General features: G+C 40.3%; 5 protein-coding genes across 6 annotated transcripts; 3 read left to right on the top strand and 2 right to left on the bottom strand.

The window, feature by feature from the left end:
- Positions 1 to 996: 996 nt before the first annotated feature.
- LOC4344631 (organelle RRM domain-containing protein 2, mitochondrial) lies at positions 997 to 4,329 on the top strand. The gene is made up of 4 exons (XM_015794332.3): positions 997 to 1,156; positions 2,094 to 2,162; positions 2,249 to 2,355; positions 3,934 to 4,329. The coding sequence occupies exons 1-4, from the start codon at positions 1,033 to 1,035 to the stop codon at positions 4,057 to 4,059; spliced, it is 426 nt and encodes a 141-aa protein (XP_015649818.1). The 5' UTR covers positions 997 to 1,032; the 3' UTR covers positions 4,060 to 4,329.
- A 2,338-nt stretch (positions 4,330 to 6,667) lies between these two features.
- LOC4344630 (uncharacterized) lies at positions 6,668 to 7,649 on the top strand. Its single transcript, XM_015794331.3, has 2 exons — positions 6,668 to 7,160; positions 7,278 to 7,649. Exons 1-2 carry the CDS (start codon positions 6,847 to 6,849, stop codon positions 7,333 to 7,335), a joined length of 372 nt encoding a protein of 123 aa, XP_015649817.1. The 5' UTR covers positions 6,668 to 6,846; the 3' UTR covers positions 7,336 to 7,649.
- A 6,369-nt stretch (positions 7,650 to 14,018) lies between these two features.
- On the top strand, positions 14,019 to 18,529 carry LOC4344629 (calcium/calmodulin-regulated receptor-like kinase 1). Of its 2 annotated transcripts, none has more exons than XM_015794330.3 (8): positions 14,019 to 14,210; positions 15,184 to 15,569; positions 16,646 to 16,799; positions 16,868 to 16,994; positions 17,099 to 17,184; positions 17,269 to 17,340; positions 17,600 to 17,803; positions 17,939 to 18,529. In XM_015794330.3, the coding sequence occupies exons 2-8, from the start codon at positions 15,247 to 15,249 to the stop codon at positions 18,275 to 18,277; spliced, it is 1,305 nt and encodes a 434-aa protein (XP_015649816.1). In that variant the 5' UTR covers positions 14,019 to 14,210; positions 15,184 to 15,246; the 3' UTR covers positions 18,278 to 18,529. The 2 variants fall into 2 exon arrangements, with proteins under 2 accessions (XP_015649816.1, XP_015649815.1); XM_015794329.3 differs by having other exon boundaries at positions 15,179 to 15,569.
- A 476-nt stretch (positions 18,530 to 19,005) lies between these two features.
- LOC107281890 (protein VASCULATURE COMPLEXITY AND CONNECTIVITY-like) lies at positions 19,006 to 20,578 on the bottom strand. Its single transcript, XM_066303451.1, has 4 exons — positions 20,470 to 20,578; positions 20,106 to 20,312; positions 19,602 to 19,807; positions 19,006 to 19,396 (listed from the first exon to the last, which is right to left on the bottom strand). Exons 2-4 carry the CDS (start codon positions 20,211 to 20,213, stop codon positions 19,210 to 19,212), a joined length of 501 nt encoding a protein of 166 aa, XP_066159548.1. The 5' UTR covers positions 20,214 to 20,312; positions 20,470 to 20,578; the 3' UTR covers positions 19,006 to 19,209.
- On the bottom strand, positions 20,470 to 23,614 carry LOC4344628 (pentatricopeptide repeat-containing protein At5g50390, chloroplastic). The gene is made up of 3 exons (XM_015793690.3): positions 21,367 to 23,614; positions 20,851 to 20,963; positions 20,470 to 20,598 (listed from the first exon to the last, which is right to left on the bottom strand). The coding sequence occupies exon 1, from the start codon at positions 23,609 to 23,611 to the stop codon at positions 21,371 to 21,373; it is 2,241 nt and encodes a 746-aa protein (XP_015649176.2). The 5' UTR covers positions 23,612 to 23,614; the 3' UTR covers positions 20,470 to 20,598; positions 20,851 to 20,963; positions 21,367 to 21,370.
- Positions 23,615 to 24,960: the final 1,346 nt, after the last annotated feature.

Below are 24,960 nucleotides of genomic sequence, written 5' to 3'. Positions count from 1 at the left end.
ATGATCTCCAAGGCTGTGATGAGATGGCAAATTATAGTGACGTGTAGATGACATGTAACCGAAATGAATGTGGTTTTCGTCCAAGAGAGAGATAGCGGAAGCTTTAAACATGTAAAATGTCCTAGTTTGTAGTCCAGAGCTCTCCGTTTATCTCAAAAGTTCAAAGCTGCAAATAGATTTTTATTTACAAGTTTCAAATAAAAGAAACAAAAAAATTGCTAAAACGCTTCTCCTTCTGGTTATAAATATTTAATGCTTAGGAGAAAAAAATAGTCAAACTTTTAAAACTTTAATCATCAATATTATATCAAAACAGATTTATAAAATCTAATAAGCTTATGATATTATGATACTACTCTACCTTTTAAGACAATATACTATACCATTTTACTTCTTTTTTAAAAAATAAACATTTGAGAGGTATTCAGTTGTCAAAGTTTTAAATGTTTGATCAAATTTTATCTTAAATGTCAAATGTATACAATCGAATGGAGTATCTAATCAAAATATGTTGTTAACTTGCGAATTCATGTGAGGATTTTTTTTCAAAAGAAACAAAATTTTCAATTATTTAAGTAATATCGTTGTTAACACTACTATCAATAGAAGGGCATTATAGTCATTCCAGCCCCATGACCTAAACCCATAGACAAAATTTTTGAAATCTATGATATTATGACACTACTCTACCTTTCAAGACAAAATCTACTCGTGCCATTTTTAACTATAACCTTTGAGAGGTATTCAATGTTAAAAATTTCAAACATTTGACTAAATCTCATCTTGATTATCAAATTGTTATAACCGCAAATTGCAACACATCATGTCAGACTGCAAATTCATCTGAGGAGATTTTTTCCCCCAACAGAAACAAATTTTCAATCATTATCATAATAATCTCGCCGCTAATACTAGTGTCAGAGAAGGGCATTATAGTCAATTCAGCCCATGACCTAAACCCATAAACCCCAAAGAAGAGAGAGGAAGCAAATCCCTAGCTTCTCACCTCACCTTCGAAATCCGGCGGCGGCGATGGCGGCGGCGGCTACGGCGAGGTCCGGATTCCGGCGCATGTTCTCCATCTCGGCCTTCTCCCCGCCCAAGCCGCCCACCCCGCCCCCGAAGGCCGACCCCTCCCCCAACCTCTTCATCTCAGGTACGCCTCACTTTCTCTCTCTCTCTCCCTCTTCTTGGGCGGCGGCCGTAGAAGTGCTCCCGTTGCGTTGCCGTACCCGATTCGGTCGTGTGGATGATCTAGGATGGCTTAATTTAGAGGATCTCATGGTGGTTGCACTTTTGGGCGGTCAAAAGCAACATTAGAGTATACTAGTATGTATATATATGTTGTTAGTACTAATTCAATGTCTGATGGATTTGGGCTGCTTGATTCGTATGAGCAAAATCAGGGGAGATAAGATCATATGGTAGTAAGACATATAGTGGATACTGATATGTTGTGAAGTTAGTATAATCTTTTGATGTTTCTAGATGTAACTTTATACTGACTGCTCCTCTATATATTAGTTTGTTACTTAGTGGAGGATATAGGATATAGGACGGATCTAGGACGCCGGTGGAATGACTGATGAACCAGCTGTACATCAGCCTAGGTTGAAAGAGACCTATTGCTGGATTTGCTGGTTCAGATTATGATAGCAAACGTCGTACCCCTCCACCTTCTGTTCATGGAACTTGATTCAATTAGTTTTACGAACAATTGAGTCCATGCCCAATAAGCTCAGGTCTTCGGCGTTTTCCACACTTGCTGCTTGCTTGATTCTACATGCTCGACACAAGGAAATTCACTGCGGGAACTGAGGAAATGGACAATCACTTAATAAACATTATTTAAATTTTGTCTACTTATGGTGCTCTGACCTAAATTCCTTATCTGTAGTGACAAAATGTGTGCAAGCTTTCTGAGCTTGTACTCCATATTATTATCGGACCTACTTAAAGCTAGCACCAGTTCCCTGTTTTACCGTCTTACAATTTAAAGTTCAATAATGTTGTTCCATTTTGGATGCTTCCTTGCATGTTGAGCCTTGTTGCACACAATCTCTGGACTCCCATCTTAGCATCCTTGTTTGCAGGCTTAAGCAAGCGTACAACAACAGATGGGCTTAAAGAAGCTTTTGCAAAGTTTGGGGAAGTCATACATGGTATGTTTGCTTAAAATGCAGCCATTCCTTTCATCCTTTGTATTTCAAGACACTGAGTTCTATTTCAATCTGATTTCAAATTGCAGCTCGAGTTGTCACAGATCGTGTCACTGGATTCTCTAAGGGGTTTGGCTTCGTAAGGTATGCTACAGTTGAGGATGCAGCTAAAGGAATAGAAGGAATGGATGGAAAGGTATGTTTCATACTTTCATATCATTTTTGTTGTTAGGATTTGTTGTTTTTTCCTCAATTCTCTTGTGTTGAACTCTCACTGTTTATATAATGATCAGTTCCCATGATGCAATAAGCAGAATATATGACCTTACCTCTCTACTTGTTATGCCTCATTTTAAAAATTTTAATACAAGAACTGCCTAATTTCACTGGCTGCCACTGGAAAGGCGGAAACAGTAAGAAAGCTAGTTTTGTATTGGAGCATAGGCAGTTAATATATACACAGAATTGATTTGATTATGTGGAATTCAGAGAAAGCAGGACAAGTTGGAGAGGTAGGTAGAGCCCAGGGAGCCTGCTTAGGCACCCTTTGTCAACAGACTATTTCAAACTAAATATGTTGTAGAATTATTCAGGTATCTCATTTTGACAGTACCGAAGTATAGATATTTGCATCCTAGTTGACCAGAAACTGTGAGCGTATGTTCGTTGTGCAATACTATAGTAGTACTATTTAATAACTTGGACATGCTATGGGGTGGACATCATAGGCATCACATTTTTCTGGACATTTTATCCTGAGATTGAAATTGAGAGCATCGTGGTCACTCAGGTTTACTCTTTGTGTTTTGCACAAGCAGACAGGGCATGTGTTACCACTTTTCAAGTTCATGTGTAAGTTTTTTTTATTATGATATTGGTAGCACAATTTGCTAACTACCTAAGGTCTCACCACAATTCAACTCTGATATATTTTGCACACATTCTTTCTTGTTGTGCTCATCTCTGAAGAACAAAAATGCAAAAAAAAATGTTCATTATTTTAAAAATAATTATGTGTGAATAATCCAGAATTACTATGTGCAAGATTCTTAAGAACACAGATATCAGCCTCATGCACTCATTTCATATAGCTTGTATTGTGCTAGATGCTGGATATCTTGATAAATTTCTGTGGTAATTTTTAAGGTATACGCTAACCTTTTAATGCTCAAGTATAATAGTTACATTGTTTTCTTACATGTTATCGCTGTGACTTGTGACTTGTGTTGCTTCGTTGCAACTGGCAAATCATGAACCGTACTCAGACATGCTTGGACTGATTTCTTCAACAAAAATCGTGAACTGGTGGTTCTGCACTGTCTTTAGAATCTTAATACAAATTTGCATTCTGGTATCTTGTTTTTATTTTTGCTTTATATTTAGATACTAAAATATTTTACTCTGTATGTTTCCTCATTAGCAATGATACTCCATATTTTTCTTAATTCATTCTTGAATTCTTGTGGCACCAAAGCAATACTTCACACATAATGTAAGAAAATTACGTATGTGATACACTAACTATTGCCCACATGACCCTCATGCTATAATTTATGCTTTCTTGAATGGCTGAGCTCTCAATTATTTATTTATTTTTTCAGTCTACTAATTTCTACCATAGTGAAAATAAAATGAAGCGTTTATTTGGTGTGGTTAGATACTCTGAAAGCAACTGGTGAAAATATCATTGACCATTTTGGGCTTCTTTTTAGAGCCTTGCTGCAGTATATCATAATGCACAGGTTTTTTCTGATATATCTCTGCTTCTATGCAGTTTCTCGATGGATGGGTTATTTTTGCTGAATATGCTAGACCCAGAACACCACCGCAGCAACCAGAAATGAACTCACAGCCACAACAATCATGGGGCCCTCCATCCAGTTCCTGGGGTGCACAGTAGATGAAGATACAATCTTGGGGCCCTCTATCTGGCCGTGGGGCTCACAGCGGATCGACAAGTTATTGATTCTATATTTAGTTTATCGCTATACCATATTGTTCCAGGTGTGAACAGAGTTTCCGATCCAATATTCTTATCGTGTTGGAGTGGTCGTTTGCTTGCATCCCATGGTTTCCGCATGGAGAAGCACTTGTCAAACTGAATATGGACCAAACAATATTACTATCAACGCGCAACAGGACACGAACAGCTTCAAACCTTTGCTAATAATGACCCCCATGTCTTGCTTGTCCTGACTCATGAGGTGCTGGTTGTGTTGGAGTCACCCTTTCATTTGAATTGTCGTAGCCCTTATCAGCTGGTGGCATGTGCTGCTCATGTACTGGATAATGACTCGTTGCTCAGAATAACACGTTTATACATGACAAGGTACAACTGAATTTTCCTTGATCAAAATCCTGATCTGCTGACAGCGACGGTGAAGCTGATCTGTGCAGAGTGCAATTCATTCGTGATCAACAGTGCATGCACTTGTTACATATTGCGCTCTGTTCTTGTACTTCATTTGATTTTGCAATTATCCTTTTCTTGCCAGATGTGGTTTTGCAACTGTGCATCTCCCTGTCTTTTTTTCTCACCATTGGTACACCTGTGCCCTAGATGCAGTACTAATTTCCTCTTGATGCCGGCGTCTTCACTGGTGTACCTACAGTCACAATCTGGCATTTCAGGAACACATTTTATTCCTTTCTTTGATTTGAGATTTTCAGTTGTGCATTATTTTCGGAGTTATTGCCTGGATCATGAGTTGTTTTTGGTGGTGCCAGCTGATGCAGTCTACACTGTTCATGACTGCCTCTTCTTCTTACCATTGCTGATTTGCCCACCTGTAACAATGGATGCTTCCCCTCTTCGGCCGGCGCCTCCTCACGCGTTCCCATGGCCGCCGTCGCGGCGTCGGGCGGCGACCGCCATCGTCAACACCACCGACGGCGACGCCTCGCCATTGCGCGCTCGTGGCAGCACAATATCTCACCACTTGTACACCCAAGCTGAGCATCTATAGTTCCTGAGGCGGAGCTCCATCTATCGTCCTTGTCGAGATTAACCTGACTACGGAGATTTACGTGGAAAATCCTCCTCTATAACTAATGCGAGGATGGAGGAATCGGATTTTGATCATCCACATGATCAGGATCGCTCGTGGCAGCATAATATCTGACCACTTGTACACCGAAGCATCTACAGTTCCTGAGGTAGAGCTCCATCTACAGTCCTTGTCGTCGCGATTAACCTGACCACGAAGATTTACGTGGAAAACCCTCCTTTGTAACAAATGCGAGGATGAAGGAATCGGATTCTGATCATCCACATGATCAGGATCCGATTCATCGGTCGTCGGTCTTCAGCACCAATCAGGTGATGGAGGTCGACGACGATACGATCATTGGGAGGAGTCTTGGAGGGCTTGAGGCCTGAGCTTGCCATGAATGGTTGCCACAGGGGTTGCTCTCACGGGTAAGTAGATGCAGACTAGACATGACGGTGAGATGCCCGGCGACGCAGGGAAGCCATCGCGTCGCGCAACGTGTGATGCTAGCGACGCCTTTGTTGCTTGCGATTCTCTCTGCTGCCTCTGTCAACTAATAATAATCCAGTATCCGTTTATTATCTTCTAATAAATGTTTGCTATAATAAATGTGTCTAACGGTGACTAAAAACAACCGGACATTGCATTGCATGCACATGATTATCCTTAAAAAAAATGATCGTTCTATATAGATATCATGCTGTTCTTTGTTAGGTCTGGCTTTTGGAAGGGGCTCTCAGAAAATGTTAGTATGCCATCTAGGCTGGATTAGGAAGAAATGAATTTCAATCGTGGAAGAAAAAAATTCTCATGAATAATTTGTTACTACCTCCATCCCAAAAGACGTGATGTTGTTGATTTCCATGTAACATTTGATGATTCGTCTTATTCAAAGTGGCTGGGGTAGAACGTAAAGAAATTTAAATGTTGACGTTTGATGAGACAAGTAGTACTATATAGTAATAAATATTTTAAAACACATTTTAAATCCTAGAAAGATAACTACTCTCTCCGTCTTAAAATATAAGTATTTTTAGCTATAAATCTGGACAAGTCAAAAGTTTATATTTTAGGACGGTAGTAGTATTTTGGAGAAAGGAGAGTAACAGAGAAACCCTGGTGCTTTCTACACACATACGTTCGTAGAAACAATGCTAACATATATATTCGAACCTACAATCTCCACAATAATGCACACACATTTGTACTATATGCTTGGTACAAAGACGTGATACACCACTTCCTCTACGCCTAACCATCAGCCACTTGACGAGGTGCGCATACATGCACCACGCAAATGAAGAAAACACCTAGCTAGATATCAACATCGACAACTAAGCTTTTTTACACACAGTTTCCTCCAAAAAGAAAAACAATCTCCCTTCCGTGCATGGCATTCGTCCCATCTCGCTTTCTGAAGGTATACCCTTGAACTAGACCCCGACCCCGGGACATTTCAGTCATTCGCCACATCCGCAAACCCTATAAATCTCCCACCCCTTACATGTCACACACTCCAGGTCCAGGTAGCTAGCCCTGGCCACCCGGGCATCCCTGTAAATAGGAGCATACATCTCTCTCTCTTCCTAGAGAGAGAAAGCCATAGCTAGCTAGAGAGAGAAAGCTTAAGAGAGTAGAGAGCTTCTAGAGAGAGTGAGAGGGAGGGCAAGATAGAGGGGAGGGTGCGCAGGAAGCTGATGAGGCTCCTGTCGTTCGTGCCCTGCGGCTGCCGTGCTGGACCAATCGACGACGCGCCGCCCGCCGCGCTGCCGGCGGCGACCGCCGGCGACGGAGGCGCCGCCGCCAGGAGGCGGCGGAGGAGGGCCAGGTCCCTCGGCGGCTCGCCGCAGTGGCGCCCCTCGCTCGGTGACATCTACGAGGAGTACAGCGCCGCCGGCGCCGCCGACGCCGCAGCAGCCAAGCTCCGCCGCCCCGCCGCCGCCAGAGCCGGCCGGTCCGCCGCCCGCGACGCCGCCAGGGTTCTCCCCCGCGCACACAGCGATGAATACAGGTAGCTAGCTACGTTATTACATGCAATCTCTCTCCAGATTTCTCTCTCTCTCTATCTCGCCATTGATGATTTGCAAGCTTCTGATGATCCATGGATTGTGTGTGTGTATGAGCCCAGGCACATCGAGACGGCGGTGTCCATGCCGGCGTTTGCGCCGGCGGCGTTCCTCTTCTGAACGCGGCGGCGTCGGGTGGCCGGCGATGATGACGAAAAGTAGAGCGACGGCGAACTGTATCAAACATATATATAGACTATTATTTTCTACTTACTGCAGGACTAAGGATTTATATATATGAATCCAGGAAATAATGGTGATCGATCTCTAGCTACTTGTATGTAATTAATATACTTGTGTGTGTTGAAAGATACAATATGGAATTGCATCTGTTGTATATAGTGTATATACGTCATAATTAACATCACAATTGATGCATGAACATGTCTTGTAATCGAATATCTTGATATAAATGGACATATGGTGTGTAAAAATGTCATGTACAAAATGATTGTCAATGTATATATATGTATATATAGTGGTGATAATTAAATTATAATACTACCCCTCTCCAAGAATAAGCGCATCCGTGGGTTTCTTTATCCAATGTTTGACTATCCATCTTATTTTTAAAAATAAAAAATAGTCACATATAAAGTAATATTCATGTTTTATCATCTAATAATAACAAAAAATACTAATCATAAAAAAATTTTAAATAAGACGAGTGGTCAAGCGTTGGACATGAACAATGCAAAACTATATTTATTTTGGGACGGAGGGAGTAGCGATTTGTCCAAGTATATATATTTGCTTGAGCAAGCTTATTTGCCTCGAGATTTCAAGATATATATATATATATATATATATATATATATATATATATATGTATACTATATGAAAAAATTGGCACAAGTGTGTATGAATTTTGATAAAAAAAATAGGATGCATGTGATTCCGCTGCAAGCTAATTAAACAACCCACGGTACTAGAATTCCCGCGAAAATGACTCAGATGCATAACCTACTTAATACCCACATAGCCTGAAATTTTAATCATTGTATCAGTATATCAGAGATTCTTAATCTCTTCTCTGCATTTCTAGATCAATTTTTTAATCCTTCGCCGATTTCTTCATTTTTCATCGATTTGGCATCTCTACCTATAGTTAGACTCTGAAGTTATTTCGGGTTGCAAATCCATCCTAGAGATTGACGAAGTCACCATAGGTGTCTCGCTTATCTGTCGCCTACCACTGAAATCACAAAGTCGTTAAATTCTGAAAAAATTACTCCCAAGGAGTCGAACTCAGGACTTAAGATGCTACTAAGACTTTTGTAACCACTAGTTTACATGCTCTTTCGCAGTTACCCCTGTACTTTGAGGTTTATTGAGCTTACATTGTTATTAATTATATTTGAACAAGATGAATTTTCTAATCACAATATTAATGAGTATGTGAACAATACCTACGTACGCTGCAACTGGAAAGTAATCACGGATGAAGGGATTATGAGAAAATGAAACCCCTTAATTAACTCCATGTTATTATTATGCACACATTCTTGAGGACAACAAATCTAGCCCGTGCTCCAAAGTATTTTGGGCTGTCTAGTTGGGCTGCAATTGGGTCCATGCCAACTTTATCCTCCTCGACCGTGTGTTTCGACTCCCTATCCTCTTGATCTCTTTGACAGTTGTAGAAGGAGCGAAACTTCAGGGTTTTCGATTACTCTCTTTCGTTTGTGGTCTTTCGCCGGCACTGCTGTTTTTGAGGGTTTGTTGGAAGTGTAATGGGGCTCCACCGCCATCCTCCGTTCTATATATAGGAGCAACACCTTTTCTTTTGTAGTTTTTTACTCTAGCAGTTTTTTCTGCTTCTTTCTTTTTTTTTCCTGGTCCCCGTAACGACTGTCTGGCTGGTTGGGTTGTGTAATAAAAACTCTGTTTATATATTGACGTGCAATCCCATTGCGTGTTCGTGAGAAAAATGTTTTGTGAATTAATGTTTCGTGACAAAAGCAAATACAGAGCATGATTAAGCAACGGATTACACACAAAATGTGTGATCGAGTAGTACACCCATAGATTCCATTCTGCTCACGCATGGCTACAGTGCAGCAGTGAATGCTAATAAAATCTATTTTTTCTCGTTAAGCGTCAGCGTCAGAATTGCATCTGATGATGCTAGCTAATTTTCATCATTTCCCCGTGATCGCATCATATCATCAGACAACGAAATAAACCTGCAATTCCCAGTTTTGCTGCACAATTCATGTGAAAGTTTAACTACTTGTCTAGAAGCACCACTGCATGCACGCATGCTAGCTTTTGTGATAATAAACTGCAACGAGATCGTTTCCCAACAAATTCCAATGGATTATAAATATTTTTTGTTCAAACAGATCATCAAAAGATATCAAAGCACTAATTAATCTAGCCACTAACTATATATTGCTAGCTAGTGGTGCTGGGCTGCCGGCAGACAAGGATCGAAATAATTAATTTCTGAATTGAAAGAACGACATGCACACAAATTGGGAAATCAGTTTGAAATTAAAGAACGATATGAAAATTTGATGATTAATATTCTTTTCTTATAGTCAGTCTACTACTTCATATAGGCAAAGGCATGCATGGTCCTTGTACATTTGAACACACTCACAGGTCACCTATTTCGGCCACTTTAATTGATGGAGATAATCAATCAAACATTATTGGCAAAAAAATCAATCAATTAAATAATTTTCAAGATCTTATCTTATGTACACATTGCGAATTGGAGAATTTGCATGTAAGCACATGTGGCAAGCATATTATGGATATAATTAAAGTGTACTAGCTAGGAACCATAGATACATGTGAGAACATATAGTTATATATATAGTTGGTTTATATGTATATATGTTGAAGCAAGTCAGTTGCGTGGCTTACACAATTCACGCATGGCCATGTGAGCACGGTCACTACATACATCTGAGTACTTGCAATCACCATGTGACCTTGCTCCCAACACATATACTCCTCCCATATCTTTATTGGTTAATTAATTGAGATTACATACAAGCTAACACTCTTTGGTGACCATATATATACTCATTGATCTAAGCTATTTATAGGGAATTTGTTGATCCTTCTTCTGTCTAGATCTACCTCCTCCTTATTTGTTGATAAGGTCAAGTTTACTAGCTAAGTCCTTTTGATTAACTAGGGTGTTTTGTTGGTTGGCAAAGCTTCAGGCTGTGTCCAATGGTAGAGGCTGGAGATGTATACCATTTTTATTATTAGAAAAGAAAAGACAACCCATATTTAAGTTATAAATTATAAACTTTCACCCTCTTAAATTTTAAATCCTTCATGCCTTAGTTGTGGTATGGAAGTTTCTGAATCTTGTTGGCTGTGTGTCCATGGGCAGATGCCGGAGAATGCAACTCATTTCTATTATCTAAAAATAGAAGTTTCTTAAGATTTTTTTGCCCGAGGGAAGATGTGGCATAGAATTTGGCCGTGCATTATTTTTTTCTGAAGAAAAAGAAATTGACAGTACGAGACTGACTAACTCATGCTACCGAATTGAAAATATCATTATATGTACCACACCCACACCATAAATAAATAAGCTCGAAATAAGTAAGACAAATAACCCACTTATAGTTCCAGAACATAAGCATTTATAAGAGTTTTAGTATAAATTAAGTTTGAGTTGAGAAATTTAGATCTGTTAAAATGAGTTAATTAGTAGGCGGAATGACTAGTTTCTATCACCTGTCCTACAAATAAACCCAACAATTTATCATAATTTCGCAGAGCAAAATATTTGATCTATAGACCTACACACATACCTAGTACAATACTCACTCTGTCCCAAAATATATAGGTATTTTGGACTTCTATATAATATTTGAGATGTTAATTTGACTAACAATATTTATAAAAATAAGATGTTTTAAATAAAAAGAGTTGTATACATATGATAGTTTGTTTAATGTAAATCTAGTAATATTAATTTTACATGATTGATTTTTTTATTAATAGTAAAAGTTAAAATTGATTGATTTGACACTATACTTAAAAATGCTTATATTTTGAAACGGGGAGAGAGAAGCACGATGCAGTTCTTGACAAAAGATGGAGGAAGTGATCGAGGCAGGTGTTGTTTGGTCAGTATCCCATCTGCTACCTCGGACTTTCCAGCATATTGTTACCAACCAAACGTGTTTCAGAGGAGAAAAAAACAAGAAGAGAAGAAAACCTACTACTCGATCAATAATTCGATATATTGTCCTGATGGACGACCTTAAACCAACCACACAAATTTAGGTTGAATCCGTACCAAATAGCCGTACTGTTTCTGCAGAGAAATTAACACCCCTAAATTCGTGTAAGAGGGTGTTTTTTATATAAGGTGTAAAATTTTGGCGTGTCACATTAGGCATTATATAGGGTGTTGCATGGGGGGTTCGGTCGCTAATAAAAAACTAATTACATAATCCATCAGGTAAACAGCTAGACGAATTTATTAAGCCTAATTAATCTATTATTAGTAAATATTTACTGTAGCACCATATTGTCAAATCTTAGAGCAATTAATCTTAAAAGATTCGTCTCGTAAATTAGTCCTAATAGTGTGTAAAATTGTTACGTGGGATCTGTACCAAGAATTCGTACGAGTAGCAGTTGAATTTGGCGAATCGGATCGATGGGACAGTTCCCGGAGTTGCCGGCACGGCCCATTCTCCAATAAACAGTTATACATCTCTGTGACTGACGCGTGGGGCAGCACATCTGTGGGGCCCACCCGTCAGTGAGATGGAGCGAGATGTCGGAAGATGGAGGAGAAGTCAACAACTGCCGGAACGGACAGGGGTAGTTTGGTAATTTGACATGAGGCAAAGTGAGGTGGCCCCACCGGCAGCATTGGGAGCTGACAGGAGCTCATGTCTCGAGGATATATATACTCTCGGGACCACCTATATATTTATCGACAAATTTTCTTTTAAAAAATTGACAGATGTAATTATAGTATAATCATAGTGTAATTACGTTGTAACTTGTATGTAATTACACTGTAACTTACATGTAACTATAGTGTAACTTGTATGTAAGTTTCACATAATTTTAAATCGTTAGATCTATTACAAGATTTATTCTGGTGAGGAAGAAAAAAAATCACAGCACATATATATGTGAAAGGATTTGTTCCCACGATCTCTATTTTACCGAAATAACATGTTACGGAGAGATTTTTGAAAGTTACATACAAGTTACATTATAGTTACAGTGTAATTACATGCAAGTTACAGTGTAATTACACTGCGATTGTACTGTAATTACATCTGTTAAATTTTTGAGAGAAAATTTATCGACAAATATATAGCAAAATTGTATACTCTCTGTTTCTTTGCCAAATCGCTTTGGACGGCAGCTAATTAATCTAATGATTCTTTTGATAATTGGGTGATCTATATGGTCTTGGAAGTTGGAACTATGTTTGGATCATGTGATATGATCATATCAGATGTTAGATTGGTATAGGGAAATATATGAAGGTAGTGAATGGATGAAATGAGGTGGAAAAAATAAATGGAATAGAATTCAAAGTTATCATTTTACATTATTCCAACAAGCACTTAATGGTTTCTTACAAATTATTATAACCCAAATTCATTTTAATTTTAGAGCCAATTTTTAAAGAAAAATTATGGTAAATTTTTACTTATTTTTCTTGCAATTACGAAAAGAGAACAGAACTAAGGCAGCGTTCGCAGTAGGTGATAGAGAGAAAGATTTCTCTCGTTTTCGGCGCGCACGCTTTCCGAACTACTAAACGGTGTGTTTTTTTAAAAAAAATTCTATAGGGAAGTTGTTTTAAAAAATCATATTAATCTATTTTTAAAATTTTAAATAATTAATACTCAATTAATCATACACTAATAGCTCAGACCGTTTTACGTATCTTCCTAATCTTCTCAATGCCCTTCTCCTCAAACTCAGCCTAAGAACAGAGCCGAATTTATAGCATACTTTCAATGTGCATTAGGTGTAAAGTACTCCTTCCGTTCCAAAATATAGCAACCTAGGATCGGATGGGATGTATCTTGCTACTACGAATCTAGACATGCCCTATGTTCAGATTCGTAGTACTAGGATGCGTCTAATCCGATCCTAGGTTGCTATATTCTGAGATGGATGGACTAAGAACATATTACTTTCTATCGAGATACATCAACATACTATACAATTTTCATGTTTAATTGAAAATTCAAATAGAATTTTGCAAAACATGATCCAAAGTTATAAGAAGTCTTACAAAGGGAACCTGCGACATAACCTAATGCGATATAAAACTAATTATGACTTAGCTTGGTTTAGAGTAAATGTATTTGTTTAATCTTGTGGAAAGTGAAATAAGATAAAAACCCATAATTTCGTTGGTATATGCATGACATATTTTTTTTCTCGTTTACTATTGTACTATGTCCAGTTTGGGACATAGGAAAATCCACTACAAAATGGTTCAATTTTCGCGGAAACAACTAATTTCCTAGTGTTTCAAACATGGCCTATGTAGTGGCACCATTTCTAAAAAGACCAAAAAATAATTTGTTTTAATAGCCTACTGCACAAGGAATTACTTGCAAATATCATAAACTTTTCCAAATTGCAAAATTATATAACCCACTAAGCTAAAGCCTTAAAGAGGACTTACAAATCCCAATTTTGAACTCGAGTATATTTACAGAATTACCCTCCATTCCTTTCTTTCCTCCACATTTTCAGAACTTTCTTTTTCTCACCTTTTTTTCTTTCCTTTTTTTTTATTTTTTTTGTCTGCTTTATTCTCCACAGGAAGTTACACTCGAGAAAGTCTTCTCTTTTATTTCTCTCTCTCTTCTCTTCAACCCCAAGGCGAGCACCGAGCTTCCCCCGATCGATTTCTTCCCCCATCTCGCCGCCATTTCCGATCAGGAGCGGCGCGATCGAGATCCGCGCGTTTTCGCTGAGCCGAGCAAGCACGGATTCGCCCACCCGCTGCCCCGTCTCCCGCCGCATTCGTACGTTTCTTGGATTCGTTTTTTTTTCTTTTCTTTTTCTTGTTTGAAACAATTGCCATGACTAGTTCTCTGTTCATGTTCGGTTCTTGGATTTATTTTTCAGTGTTATTGCATCGGTTCTTTTTTTTTCTTCTGATTTTTCTGTTGTGGGTTCGTGCTCCTTCGGTGTAGGATCGTTGTCAGTCTGTCTGAAGGAGTTCTTTCTTCTCGAGTTTCTTGAGCTCATGTGAGGATTCCAGGGTTGCGTATTTCCGATTTGCGAGTGAAAGATATGGCATCTTTGCATTCGCGTTGACGATTTTAGTGTTTGTGGAGACAACCAGCGTCAGGCCTGTAGTTTGTAGTTCTTCCACTATGATGATGCGGTCCATGACTCCATGAGGATTCTGTGAGTAGTATGTAATGTGTTCCGGAGCCTGGTTTTAGGTTGCCATTTTGGAGTTCGTACTATCAATAAGTTCCAGTTTTTGGTGTTATTGTTCTAAAACTGCTTGAAAGACAGTAATATGGTTCCTTGAGAGATATCTGTGTGTCTGATTATTTTTTTTTTCATCGCATCAAAAGGGAATTCTGATATGCATTCAGATATGTTTCTAGTGATAATAATGCCAGATTAGTTCACCAGTAATATCTGACTTAGTTCCTGTCCAATTAGTAGTGTTCTTTTGTGCAAGTTGGTCCTAGTTTCGTGTATTATCAGTGTTGTCGGTTGTCACCATACTTTGTGAATGGTCTGATCTTCTGATGTGACATGAGTTGGGATGGCAAAGTTTGACCAAAGATTGTTTTGACAAAGCACTAAGCAGTAAGCTGCTTCCATCTACTACTACTAGTAATTCCATATCTGTGGTTTGCATATACATATCAATCTTGCTGTTGACCCAAATACCCACCACCTAACGCATGGAGACACATGCTCACACGTTCAAAGACTTTTGGCAAATTCTGAATTGTGTACTTCTTGGCAGGACAGGCATAGCTGTTAGAGCTTCCATGAGGTGGATGCAATATCTCAATTGCTAAGATCTGCGGCGAAATGGGGAGGATGAAAGGGGTTTCTGAGGGCCTGATCATTGGAATAACAGTTGGAGTGGTGATAGGGGTGCTGCTGGCAGTTGGGATACTTCTGTGCTTGAGGTATCGGCGATCTCAGGCACAGATAAGGAGTAGTAGCTCAAGGAGGGCATCGACGATTCCCATCCGCGCCAATGGTGTTAATGCTTGCACGATACTCTCGAACTCCACTACGGGGCAGGAATCGCCAAGGGAGGTTGAAGATCGCGGAGCATCTATGTGGCTGGAAGGGCCTGGTAGGAAGAGTGTGATATCAGCTTCTGGGATACCCAAATATGCATACAAGTATGTTTCCTTGCACTCTCATGGTTGTTTGTACTAATTTGTATGTTGAACAATTGATCTAGTTTTAGGATTAGTGATGGGCAATTTGTTTATTACTGAAACATTTGGTAATCGATTCCTGTTAACTTTCAAAGTTTAGTGGTTGTTTATCCTCCTTTGACTTCCCACATATTTCTTTACCTACTAATTCTTTTCTTTTAGTTTTGGACTTTTTTTTTCTGAATGTCACAGTGGAAGTGTACATTAGGAAAGTGGAACCTGGAGAACTTATAGAGAGGGGGTTGTACAATGAGATTTTGCAATATTTATTTCTAGCATTCTAGATGGGGAGAAAACTGGTGTGAGGACAGGAAAACATGTCAAATATGCATATCTGGATGTAATGATCGATGATATGTCGAATTGGACAACCATGTTGGACCTTATTGTGGTCAATTTCAATATAATTGAGTTATATATTCGATGAAAATGTGCTTCACTTATTAACAGTTGACCATAGCATCCAGCCTCACTCAGGTGTTTTGGTGAATCAAACTGAAGGCCGATGTCTCTCTTTTATTTTTCAAGATCAATAGTTTTTCATCCAATTAAGACCAAGTTCTTTTTAGTTGATAAGCAAATCTTTTGAAACCATGTATTGGTTCATTTTTGTTGACAGAGGTTATCTTTCTAAATCACATCGAGAGGAAACATTTAGTTAATTGTAGGAATTGTACTTCCCACGAGATATGCATATTTTATATTTGTAATTTCTTCTTCAATGAGTCTGATAATTTATAAATGTAAGGAGGGTAAAATTAAACCACTAAATGTCAGTAACTATTAGACATCAAAGGAGACTTTTATATCTTATGATTTTAAGTTCAACAAGAACATAGAATTTGCTGATATAAACTTCTCTCAAATTTTACCGGTAATTGGTGCCTCACATATTGATACTTCCAACACAATTATTATCACTAATTTTTTGCTTTCTACATAATTGTGTGCCATTAATTTTATTTTATTTTTTGCAAGACATTCATAAGGTATCTTGTACTATACACTTTCTGAAGTTCATAATTTTCTCTTTATAGAGAGCTGCAGAAGGCCACCAGCAATTTCACAACACTATTGGGTCAAGGAGCCTTTGGTCCTGTTTATAAAGCTGATTTGTCATCTGGTGAAACTCTTGCTGTTAAAGTGCTTGCTAACAATTCAAAGCAAGGTGAAAAGGAGTTTCAAACTGAGGTAAGCCAATCTTTATGCGCCAGAAACTCTGACTGCTTGGTATTTATTTGATAGACTGTTAATTTCAGGTTTTACTTCTTGGACGATTGCACCACAGGAACCTGGTGAATTTGGTTGGCTATTGCGCTGAAAAAGGGCAGCATATGCTATTATATGCATTCATGCCTAATGGAAGCCTTGCATCGCACTTATATGGTATTCATTATCTCCATATGATAGCATGCTATACTTTCTTGAAAGAACCTGTGCCCTCAGTTTTTTTTTTTTTTGGCTTTCTTAATATCCTTTTTATGGTTTAGGTGAAAACATTGCACATCTCCGGTGGGATTTGAGGGTAAACATAGCTCTGGATGTTGCTCGGGGCTTGGAGTACCTACATGATGGGGTAGGCTGTTGTATTTCATAATTGGAAGCATGATACACTATGAAATGCAACCAGATTCCTTGATCTCATTCAACTCTAGCGCAGGCAGTTCCTCCAGTAGTTCACCGTGACATCAAATCACCAAACATTTTGCTGGACCAGTCCATGCATGCCAGGGTATGTGAAGCATCTCTGCTACCCATCATGATATCCATCAGATATTAAGCACCTATTCATCAAGTCAGCGTCTAGTTTAGTGACATGGTCAACGTAGTACATATTAATGCAATTTTTTGAAGAAATTCGCAAAAGTTTAGTTTATTAACCTATGTGTTGGTAGTTCAAAATACAGTACTTCTTGGATAACACTGGATATGGTGTCTTATTGTACTAAAATGTTTTATTCTCAGACTAATGAGCACTTTCTGTTGGCCAGGTTGCAGACTTTGGATTATCAAGAGAAGAAATGGTTACTCGAAATGGAGCCAACATACGTGGAACTTATGGATATCTTGATCCAGAGTATGTGTCCTCACGATCGTTCACAAAGAAGAGTGATGTATACAGCTACGGCGTTTTGCTGTTTGAAATGATTGCTGGCAGAAACCCTCAACAAGGTCTAATGGAATATGTAGAGCTTGTAAGGAAGCCCCCTACTTAGTTCCTTACTCTTTTTGTTCAAGAATTTGTTCCTTACTCTTTTTTGTTCAAGAATTGTTTTTTCTCAGAACATTAAGGTTTGTAATTGCTGACTTACAATGCAATCTATGATCAGGCTGCAATCAATGCTGATGGCAAAACTGGATGGGAGGAGATTGCAGATTCTCGGTTAGAAGGCGCATTCGATGTGGAGGAGCTCAACGACATGGCTGCTGTGGCCTACAGATGCGTAAGCCGAGTTTCCCGCAAGCGCCCAGCAATGAGAGATGTTGTCCAGGCTCTGATCCGTGTGGCGAAACACAGCCAGAGCAAGAAGCATCACAAAAGGAGGCCTCCACCAGGTAGAGCAGACGATGAATCTGTCGACTTGGAAGCATCCGAGGTTCAATCTTCGCTCTCCGGCCATCAGAGACAAGAATCAGTTGGGAGTGTCTCTGATCTTGCAGATGTCTGACTGAAATTGACAACACAACATTTTCGGCTGTTCTTGTTCTTGGCACTTTCTTCTTTTTTGTCTGTGCAATTCTTTTGTTTTGTTGATATTAAAAATACTAGGATCAAGGATGACACAATTGGATAGAGAGAATGCAGTTTTGAGCATTAGTGGTGACTGGTAACTGGTGTATGGAGAGATGACAATTTGTAAGTGTGATGTATAGACCTGCTTTGTAACCACTCTGATAATAGAAGCTGATTGTTGCCTTAATTGTCCTTTGCTCATCTCTGGATATGATGAACTTCTGAAAGAAAACAGTGGTTTCCCTTCACAATAATGTTGCGTTCATGAAGAAAATTAGCTCAGTAACCATATGGGTGGGCCTAATACTGTTTGGACTGGCTGGTGGGCCCGAGGTTGCTTTCTTGTACAGAATAGTACAAAGTTGTAAAGAAAAAGGAAAATATAATCAACCTAAAGATTGTTTTGAAATGGTTAAAAATTGAATGAAAGTGTTTGACAAAATAAACTGTATTTACATTCCTCTCGAGCTATGTTTTCTTAGATAATTTGATAAAAGAATAACAATTCACGCTATACCAACTGTTGGTACTATATTCTTTGCAAACATATAATAGATGGTATAATTTGTAAACATATAGATAGATGGTAAACTCATTTCTCCCCTAAATGAGCATGTTTCCGTGGCAAATAACACAATGTCAAGCTCCTAGGGCAAAGAAAGGTAACTAAAGCACAAGTATATCAATTTCCCTTTTGACTTCAACACAATACAGAACTCGATCGATGCTTCCATGATTTGCAAAAGCTGAATCACAAACTGAATGGAAAAACAACAGGTTAAGAAAAAAAAAAGAAGGAAAGAATGGTTGGTGATCAGGTGATGATCTCGTGTGTGATAAAGTATCAGCTTGCTCGTAGCATGATCTCTAAGGAAGTTCGTATGCTGCAGCGTTGGCGGTGACGTAGTAGGCGACGGTGACCCCGGCATGGACGAAGCACAGGATCCCTCCGAGATCCAGGGTATGGCCTTGCGCAAAGCTGCAATTTCTCCGGGGGTTGGAGTTGCGCATGGCACCGGCGAGCAGCAGCGAGAATCCGGCAATAAGAGCAAGCCTGTTACAACATCGAACAGTCCATGGTGATGTCAGTCTGCAAGCACAAAAATTTCGTTCCTTCTTTTTCTTTTTTGAAAAGGAAGTTTCTTTAGTCAGGATGTATACGTTACATCTGATACTATGACCTTAAAGGAGATGATTTAACATCCGAGCTATACAACTTACAAAAGGGAGGGTTTCAATAAAAGAGAGGGGTTGGTTACCAGGAGAGGACTATCAGAGTCGCTGCCAGCTTCCTCTTGATGGAAGCCCGGATGAACTCCATCTGAGAGCAGATGCAGGCACAGCCTCCGAGAAAGTTAGCCACTGCGTGGGCAGCTACAAGGAGCACTGCAGCCGCGAGGCCCAACTGGTATACTTTGGAGGATGATTGCTCACATTCGATGAACAACATCCTCACCGTTTTAACCTGCCAATAAGAAACACCAACGATCATTCATTTAGAGTGGAAAATTGACAAAGAAATGCATGTCAGCTGTCTTTGGCTTTTTCACATTAACAACCAGTGAACCACTATTCAATTAGAGTGGAAGATAGAGTTGCAATAGCTGAAAACATCCATTACATGAAACCCTTTCATTATATACATTGAATACATCTAAAAAAGATATTGTGTATTGCGCAAAACTTCGATGTCATAAAATCCCTTTGTGAAACCTAGAAAAATGGAAACCAAGATTTGTTTTCATAATATCTTGGAATAGTACCTTGTTTTGAGCAATCTGAGCCTGAAGTCCTAGTATGCCAGCAGTAACATCCAGCGCTAAAATCACCACACAGACAAGAATAGCAGCCCCAATTGTTGCTCTTGCCATCGCAGCGTGTTCTCAAACGTATATCTTCTATCAGCCGAGAGAAGTTATGGAAGCAGGATAAGCTGAGAGCAGTTATGGGAGGAACAATCTTGTTTGCCTGCTTACAACGAAGGAGGTGTACCCCTTTTTATTGGTAATCGGTGAATAAAGAGCTGAGAGCAAAAGTAGAACAGGAGAATTTTTCTCCAACTATGATGTAGTTATGAACTGAGTAGAAATTAGCTGTCAATAGATGCTGAAAGTATTATACTTTCCTTTGATCCTTTGTTACATATGAGCTTTATTCCTTCCTTAAAGGACACAAGTAAAGATTAGCATCTCCAGTGTGAAAGCCCATCTGTCACATATTCAGGCCACTTTTGCAGATTCTGCTTTTACAGAAGGTCTGTGAAGCGTGTGAAAACATGGGGTAAATATAGATCTGATCATGCTCAGAAAAATAACTTTCTATTGAGGGCATCACAAAAGCTAGCTTTTCCCCCAGTGATAAAAGCATATGATGTTCTTATCAGCAAGATATGCACAGAAATTTTGCCGACAGTAAAATATCTCATAGAAAGATAAGCATACAAGCATATCGGTGAAAATCAAACTTGAATTTTACTCTCTCAAAGAAACTAAAAGTTTCCAAACTTACCAATTACCAAGTAGTCCGCACAAACAATTGAGAAATCAACAGACTGCTTTGTCCTCATTAAACCATGCTATTTCCAGTCCAGAATTGGTTTCAGAACCTCTGCAAATGAGCAGCTGCCAGCAAAATATATGTTAGCTTACATACAATAGAATAGACAATATTGATTACGCAGCATCAACATAAGCAACATATACCACATCTGACAAATTATACAATCACATATAACAAAAACGTGTAAAAGAACTGAAGTTTGCTGATGGGTCATATGATAATGGTGAAAGAAAATTTTGCCCAAGAAATAGTGCTGCATATTTATGGCATTCAGCATAGCCATTAAAAAGGAAAACACTCAAGCCTCCATTATAGCTCTCCTACCTCTAGTTATAGTGCCAAGTCAAGAACACATATGACAAGGAAAAAAACTGTTCGATTTAGGAATACCTCATACAACAATACAAAGTCTTTGATTAATACAAGGATAATACATTGTCAGGAGTGAGACCCAGTTGGATATACCTAGTTACCAGTAGTCACCGCAAGAACAGGTCCCGAGTTTGAAGTGGTGAAACCTACTACCATCCCTTATGACAATTTCCCTCTTGGTAACTTGTGTTACAAACTTCATTACCTTGTGGCAGTCATGGCACAACCGATGGCACTGGGTGACCCTCAAGGTAGTAGACAAAGATGTGCTGATAAGGCCAAAAGCAACGGCAAGTCTTTCGCTATGGTAAACTTTCGATGTCTTTTGTTCATCAGGAAGAATATCAGGGAGCAATTCATTCTCCTCAGCAACATAACCAAGTTGTTTTATCTCCTTCAATAATGAATCTAACTTCCTATAGATTTCAGAACTTTGTGGATGGAGACTATCTTTAAAGAAAAACCTGTGATCTTTTTTCCTAACAGTAATCCAGCTACAAGCAGCATGTATACATAAACCCCTCCTCTTCAAAGTATTGACAACCTTTGAGACCTCAGTCTGTCTCCCAGAGTTAATATACAAGTTAAGAAGCTCAACATAATTATTTATTTTCTGAGGTTCCATCGCCAACAGTTGCTCAGCAGATAATCTAGCAAGCTGCAAATTCCTGTGGATCCTGGAAGCAGTGAGCAAGGCACCCCACATGTTCGCGGTAGGGATGAACGGTGCTTTCCTTATCATTGAATAGGCTTCATCTAATCGCCCTTGTTGACCAAAAAGCTCGATAATACAAGCATAATGCATCGCCCGTGGTTTTGTTCTTTGATTTTGAGTCATCAACTGGAAAATTCTCTTCCCTTCCTCAACAAAGCCAGAAAATCTGCATGCATTTAGTACAGCTAGAAATGTAACATGGTTTGGAGCAATTCCCTCAGCTATTAGCTCCTCGAACATCTCAATAGCCTTTTGCCCCATGCCATGATAGCCGTAGCCTGCTATTAGAGCATTCCAAGAGATCAAATTCCTGATAGGCATCCTCTCAAAAACATTCCTTGCATCTTCCATCAGACCCCATTTGCAATATAGATCCACCAGTGCCGTGTTCCCGACAATGTCCAGAGGTAACCCTGTCTGAATCAGGCCAGCATGAGCTTGCTTTGCATGCTCCAGCAAGCCCAGCCTAGAAAAAACCCTGAGCATCGTGGAGAACGTGAACTGGTCTATGTCAACACCACCCTCGCACATGCTGTGATACAAATCCAATGCCTCCTCACTGCATCCATGAAGCGAATACGACGCGAGCATGGAGTTCCACGCTACGACACTCTTCTGAGGCACCCCGTCAAACACCCGCCTCGCCTCATCAAGCTTCCCGCACTTGTTATACATGTCGATGAGCGCACACGACAGGTACTGGTCCTCGTACATCCCTGTCTTGGCAACGCAACAGTGCAGCTGCTGCCCGGCACGCGCCGACCCCAATGCCGTCACGGCACGGACGGCCACCACCACCACCCTTGGCGCAGCATCCCCGCCCACCTCCTCCCACAGCTCCCGGAACAGCGCGAGCGCGCCGCGCGGGCGCCCAGCGTCGATCAGCCCGCCCATCATGGTGCCCCAGGTGGCCTCGCTCCTCGCGGGCATTCCGTCGAACACCTGCCGCGCCTCGGCGAGCATCCCGCACGCGAGCTGCATCCGGAGCACGCGGTTCCACGCGCGCTGGCCGGGCTCGAACCCGGAGCTCTCGACGTGCCACAGCACCGCCGCGGCGAACCCGGGCTCCCGCAGCGCGGCGGCGGAGGCCACCAGCGCGTCGTACGTGGACGCCGGCAGCGGCGTGAACGGGGCGCCCGCGCGCGCCCCGCGGAACGCGTCGCGCGCCTCGTCGTGCCGCCCCTCGGCGGCCAGCGCCTCGATCCCCGCGCAGAGGGAGGCGAGCGCGGCGGCGCCCAGCTCCCTCCGCCGCCGCGTGTGGTGGTGGTGGGAGACGCCGGGCTGCTGCTGCTGCGGTGGCGGGAGACGCGGGCGAGGCTTGAGGGCTTCTCCCCCCGCCGCCGCCGACGACGACGACGAGGAGGTGGAGGTGGAGGTGGAGGTGGCCTTGGGGAGGAAGGCATGGGGGGAGTGGAGGAGGCGGGGGTTGCAGAGTGCGGCGAGCTGCGGCTCCATGGATGGGGAGGTGAGGTCGAATTCGACGGGATTATGAGGAAATTTGTTCAAAAATGGGGGGAATTTGAGGTGAAGTTTGCGGGTTTGGGAGGGGTTTTGGGGTGGGTTTGGTGGATTGGAGTCTGAAGAGGAGGAAGGCGGTGAGGCCGTGAGGGGTTTATCTGCCATCGCGGGAGGAAGAAGGTTGGGTACCTTGGCCTTGGGCTTTGTCTCACTGACATGTGATGCGGTAATGTGGGGCCGGACAGTATAAGGATGGCCCATTTCCAGGTATTCTTTGTTTGATCTTAGGTTTATTGGCTTAGACTTTTAAATCAGCTTATTGGCTTATGTGATTTATAAGCTGGTGGATTTAATGTTTTAAGTTTAATGGTGGAGTCATGCATCTATCTCACATAAGCAAAAAAAAAAAAAAACCTAGCTTTTGGCTTAACAGTGTTAGAGTGGCTTATGGCTTCAACAAAGCCAAACGAAAAAGTTGCTTGTTTGTTTAGGTTTAGACTTTTTGACTTATAAGTTGGTTTATAAACCTAAACAAAGAGGGCCTCAGTCCATGATGTTCTCTGTACTCCCTCCGCCTCGGAAAAACCTAATGGAAGGGGATGTTGTCCCTCCTATAGACATATAAGTACAATCCAAATTCATTATATTAGGAGAGATATCTCCTCCTTGGTTTGTATTTTTTTAACGGAGGGAATAGTAGATTTTGAAAAGTTGAATAGATGTTGGTAGCGAGAAAAATCTTTATTTTGTTTGTGTTGGCTCTACCGATAGTTTGTAATGGTAGATCCAAGAAGTTTCAAGGGACCCTTAAATCTTCAAATAGTTTGAAGGGGAATGTTTGTGCTAAGCTTAGTTGCAACTTTTTATCAGCTTTTTCTTCCTTTTGCATAAAATCTGATGGATTTTTTTTGACATATTTAACGGGCTGTATATCATTCATGCATATAGGTGGAGAATCAGTACCACATATAACCACCTCTCTCTTTTCACAATATTGAAAATAAGAGATATGTACATACCTATAATATAGAATCGCAACATGATGACTATTTCGCTTGCGACTTGTGACAGATTTTTCGTCCATAGAATTTTGCATCAAGATTATGTTCTTACAGGGCACTTACACTAAGTTCCAGTACACTACACTTAGCTACAACTTTTTTTTCTCTAGATTTACCATTTTGACATATTTATCGTTTTATTTTGTTTTATTTAAAATAGGTTGGATCCATTGATTTAAAGTTCTATAAGATTTAAAGTTCTAATCTGATCGAATGATCAGTAGGTAGTTCCATTTTAAATAACATGTTGATGGAAACGCCAAGACCATAGCCAACTCGATGAAATTCAATCCAACTCATACATGCTACCTCAGGGCTTACGTTCATGCCACCGGGCTAGAGTCATGCTTAGTTGACTCAGATGCGTATATATGTAGGTGATAGGTGACATGCACCCAAAGTTAATTGATGTAATACTTAACTATATAATCATGCATGCATGCTAATTTAATT

The sequence above is a fragment of the Oryza sativa genome, chromosome 8 (genome assembly GCF_034140825.1).
Source record: "Oryza sativa Japonica Group chromosome 8, ASM3414082v1".
Taxonomy (NCBI): Eukaryota; Viridiplantae; Streptophyta; class Magnoliopsida; order Poales; family Poaceae; genus Oryza; species Oryza sativa.
Note: the sequence above shows the minus strand (reverse complement) of the source record. Positions and strands in the feature narration are given on the sequence as shown.

Excerpts from the sequence above, each read along its gene's own strand:
- LOC4344629 (XM_015794330.3), top strand. The coding sequence starts at position 15,247 with ATGGGGAGGATGAAAGGGGTTTCTGAGGGCCTGATCATTGGAATAACA. Across the intron at positions 17,185-17,268 it reads TGGAGTACCTACATGATGGG|GCAGTTCCTCCAGTAGTTCA; the intron begins GTAGGCTGTTGT and ends ACTCTAGCGCAG. Across the intron at positions 17,341-17,599 it reads ACCAGTCCATGCATGCCAGG|GTTGCAGACTTTGGATTATC; the intron begins GTATGTGAAGCA and ends TCTGTTGGCCAG.
- LOC4344628 (XM_015793690.3), bottom strand. The coding sequence starts at position 23,611 with ATGGCAGATAAACCCCTCACGGCCTCACCGCCTTCCTCCTCTTCAGAC.
- LOC4344630 (XM_015794331.3), top strand. The coding sequence starts at position 6,847 with ATGAGGCTCCTGTCGTTCGTGCCCTGCGGCTGCCGTGCTGGACCAATC. Across the intron at positions 7,161-7,277 it reads GCACACAGCGATGAATACAG|GCACATCGAGACGGCGGTGT; the intron begins GTAGCTAGCTAC and ends GTATGAGCCCAG.
- LOC4344631 (XM_015794332.3), top strand. The coding sequence starts at position 1,033 with ATGGCGGCGGCGGCTACGGCGAGGTCCGGATTCCGGCGCATGTTCTCC. Across the intron at positions 1,157-2,093 it reads CCCCAACCTCTTCATCTCAG|GCTTAAGCAAGCGTACAACA; the intron begins GTACGCCTCACT and ends CCTTGTTTGCAG. Across the intron at positions 2,163-2,248 it reads GTTTGGGGAAGTCATACATG|CTCGAGTTGTCACAGATCGT; the intron begins GTATGTTTGCTT and ends TTCAAATTGCAG.
- LOC107281890 (XM_066303451.1), bottom strand. The coding sequence starts at position 20,213 with ATGGCAAGAGCAACAATTGGGGCTGCTATTCTTGTCTGTGTGGTGATT. Across the intron at positions 19,808-20,105 it reads CTCAGATTGCTCAAAACAAG|GTTAAAACGGTGAGGATGTT; the intron begins GTACTATTCCAA and ends TCTTATTGGCAG. Across the intron at positions 19,397-19,601 it reads ACTCTGATAGTCCTCTCCTG|GCTTGCTCTTATTGCCGGAT; the intron begins GTAACCAACCCC and ends ATGTTGTAACAG.